The sequence below is a fragment of the Mastomys coucha genome, unplaced genomic scaffold (assembly GCF_008632895.1).
Source record: "Mastomys coucha isolate ucsf_1 unplaced genomic scaffold, UCSF_Mcou_1 pScaffold9, whole genome shotgun sequence".
Taxonomy (NCBI): Eukaryota; Metazoa; Chordata; class Mammalia; order Rodentia; family Muridae; genus Mastomys; species Mastomys coucha.
In genome coordinates, this window is record NW_022196915.1 from 42499128 (window position 1) to 42502592 (window position 3465).

Genomic DNA, 3465 nt, shown 5'->3' on the forward strand with positions numbered 1-3465 from the left:
GAGGTAACCCAATCACAAAAGAACAACCACGGTTTGCACTCTCTGATAAGTGGTTATTAGACCAGAAGCTTCTTTTCTTTTTCAACAGAAGAATCACTGTCACGCTTGGAGCTCATGATGTGCACAAGAGAGAATCCACACAGCTGAAGATAAACGTTGAAAAACAAATCTTTTATCCAAATTACAATGTATCTTCCAAGCTTCATGACATCATGTTACTGAAAGTGCCCTTATTTTTCTTACCTATCTCAAGTCTCCGATTCTTAACTCTCCTCCTGGCTCAGACCTTCAAATACTTTCTCATCCAATCCATTTCCTTAGAACCTATCCCTGAATTCTGTCATTGCTGCCCCACTGGGAAGGAACCCATGTCCTTCTCTGGTTTGACATCTCTTCTCTCCTTCCCCCATCAGCTTAAAAAGCAAACTGAGTTGTCTCTTGCTATGGATGTCATTCCCCTGCCTAGTCCCTCTGACTTTATCAAGCCTGGGACAATGTGCTGGGCAGCTGGCTGGGGAAGAACTGCAGCAACAGAACCTATCTCACATACCCTGAGAGAGGTTGAACTGAGAGTCATGGAAAAAAAGGCCTGTAAAGCATATAGGCATTATAAGGATAACTTCCAGGTCTGTGTGGGTAGTCCCACAAAGCTAGCGTTAGCATACAAGGTGAGTCCACACCTGCTTTTCCTCCCCTCTTCAGGCAACAACATCAGTGGAGGAAGTGTGCCAAACAGTTCTCCATGGCAGTGACCAATGCCTGTGTTCTTAGTTCCCATCCCTGAGGCTCTGGGAACTGAAATTCTCCCTCTCTATCTCATCTTCCCATGCCCCAGCCCTTCCTGCAACCTTCCCATGAGGCTCCAGAAGACAAAGGAAGGGAGTAAAGGGAGACATATTAGCACTGGGGCAAGGCTGGGGGACTAAAAGGGGGCCAGAATCAGGCAGTAAATCCCTAACTTACAACTTACAGGGATTCAGGACCTCTTATTTCACTCTGGAATTAGCTATGGGAGGGAGGTCTGAAGTTATAGGAGAGCAATCATTGCTCTTAATCTGTTATTTCTAACATACAGGGAGACTCCGGGGGACTTCTAGTATGTGCTGGGGTGGCCCATGGCATTGCATCTCACGGATGTGGAAAAGAAAGCCCCTTATAATCTTCACCCGAATTTCCTCATATGTGCCCTGGATTAATACAGTCATAAAGGGAGATTAGTTGAAAAAACCGGATCAATGTGAGTCAGACTCTCCAAGCCAGAGCTCAGTTTTAGTTTTAACAAAGCCTGTTTCCACCCTGCCTCTAGCCTGTCCCAGGCATGTCCCCAAGGCAATCTCAAAGATACACAAGCCTTTGATGATGGATTGTTCTCTATAATGCACCTCAATAAAGACATAACCTCTTGCAGCTGTGTGAATCTAGTCTGTGTTCAAAATACTCAGCCCCTCTCTACGCTCAGTGAAGAATTAATTTGAGCTACTCTTTTGCCATTTCGACTACTGACCTCCTGGCACAGAGGGTGCCACTGTGGGTTATTGAATATTAATTAACATTCATGGGTGGGTACAGTAAGATTCCACATCCAGGTTAATGTGTGCACTGTTCTGTTCTTCCCTCCCCTGTCCTGTCTGCTCCTCTTCTCCCTCCTTGACTCTCAGTTCTTCTGCCCACAGACCCCATGCCTTAGCCACTGCATCTTTCCACACATCATAGCAGATTCCATGCCTGGGTCAGACATGGCTGTTGATCCTTGTGTCCTCACCACCTACTCGGCCATCATCATTCTCTCAGTATTGCACCTGCAGCTAGAGGACAGCCTGCCCTCAGAAGTCCTTGGACCAGGACTGTGGCTGCAGCAGTCACAGTGGAGAGCATCAGCACTTTCTGAAGCCGAAAGAGACCCTCTAGCAATTAGCACGTACTAGTCCTTAGCATGGTGGCTCTAGATCTGCTTCTGAGCCACCCCCATTTAACTGCCATCTTCCTCAAAGATCCAGCCTTTCAGAAGAATGTCTGAGTTGGGTGAACTTCTAAGTGGTCTGCTCTCCTCTTAGAAGCCAAATCCCCCATCGTCCTTAGTCAAGGGAAACAAGGCTTTTACTACAGGGTTCTGTGGACTCTGAAGGGGAAGAGACCACACATGAGGTCTGCTCTGCCCTAAAGAGGCCCAAGATAATGGGCTTGGCCCTCTGACTATTGTACCATGAAAACTGCTGCTATGACCAGCCCCAGACCAGGACCTCACCACCTCAGCCCTCCCCTCATCCCCTCATCCCCTCATCCTCTCATCCCCTCATCCTCTCATCCCCTCATCCCCTCATCCCCTCACCACCTTAGCCCTCCCCTCAGCCTGCAAGACTCACGTATGGGTTTCCAACTTCAGCACTGTTCAGTACAGATGTAAAGATAGCTATCAAATATAAGACTGACTACTGTAAGTTCTGTTCTAATCCTATGGGGGCAGGGAGCACATATGGGATGAAACAACCTAAAAGGATCTCTAAACAATAGAGAGTCCATGCTGGTTTATTTTTACGTGGCTGTGACCATCCTTTATTTTTTTTCTAGCTTTTGTTTATACTTGTATAACTAAATCATAAGGTCTTTTCTCATTTTGCCTTGGATTGGTGTGGTTTGGGCACACTCTCACTGGGTGGATCACATTGACTTCCAACTCATGATCCTTCTGCCTCAGCCTCCCTAGTACTGGGTCGCCAATCACACTCCACCACCCCCAGCTTCTACAAATGTGAAACACAAAGCAGAGACAGTAGCTGTGTCTTTCCTTAGCAGGTGTGAATACTCACTAATGTGCAGCTAAGATTGCACTGCCTCTTTACCCCACAGTCTAAGAAGGACATGTACTTGGGACAGTCTTCCTCCCTGATGCTGGGCAACTGGAGGTGTAGAGAGAGAGACTGCCCCACCCTGCAGCCTGGCCCACAGTAATAGGGGAGCAGGTGGAGACTCCTGAGAGCTTGGCTGTGGCCACAGGATGGATGGCTTCCAGAAAGGTCACCTCTACAGAGCTAACCCCATCACATGGGCCTCTGATGTCTAAGGAGCAGTTGGTGACCCAAATGTTCCAAAATCAAGACCACAGTGTTCATTCTTGTGCACGGTAGATTGTGAAGAGGAGGAGCAGGCCCAGTGCATTCTGGGAACCAGAGAATAGCCATGGTCTCACAAAGTCAGCAAAGGAAACATGCAGATAAGAAGTTCATGCCCATGTAACAATAAACTAGCATGGATTCTCTATTGTTTAAAGATCCTGTTAGGTTGTTTCATCCCATATGTGCTCCCTGCCCCCATAGAGTTAGAACAGAACTCATGGTCAGTCTTGTATTTGATAGCTATCTTCACATCTGTGCCGAACAGTGCTGAAGCTGGAAACCCAGATATGAGGCTGCCAGGCTGTGAGTAGGGCTGAGGGGCTGAGGGGCTGAGGGGCTGAGGGGCTGAGGG

The 3465-nt window shown here is 47.7% G+C and overlaps 1 protein-coding gene and 1 pseudogene across 1 annotated transcript in view; one reads left to right on the top strand and one right to left on the bottom strand.

The window, feature by feature from the left end:
• Positions 1-1251, top strand: part of LOC116084761 (mast cell protease-like protein) — a 4361-nt gene extending 3110 nt beyond the window's left edge. The window contains exons 3-5 of the mRNA XM_031361939.1: positions 89-224; positions 414-668; positions 1076-1251. Of these exons, the coding sequence (XP_031217799.1) occupies positions 89-224; positions 414-668; positions 1076-1159 (475 nt within the window). The 3' untranslated portion in view covers positions 1160-1251. The remainder of the gene's footprint in view (positions 1-88; positions 225-413; positions 669-1075) is intronic.
• Positions 1-3465, bottom strand: part of LOC116084152 — a 27443-nt pseudogene that overhangs the window by 20601 nt on the left and 3377 nt on the right.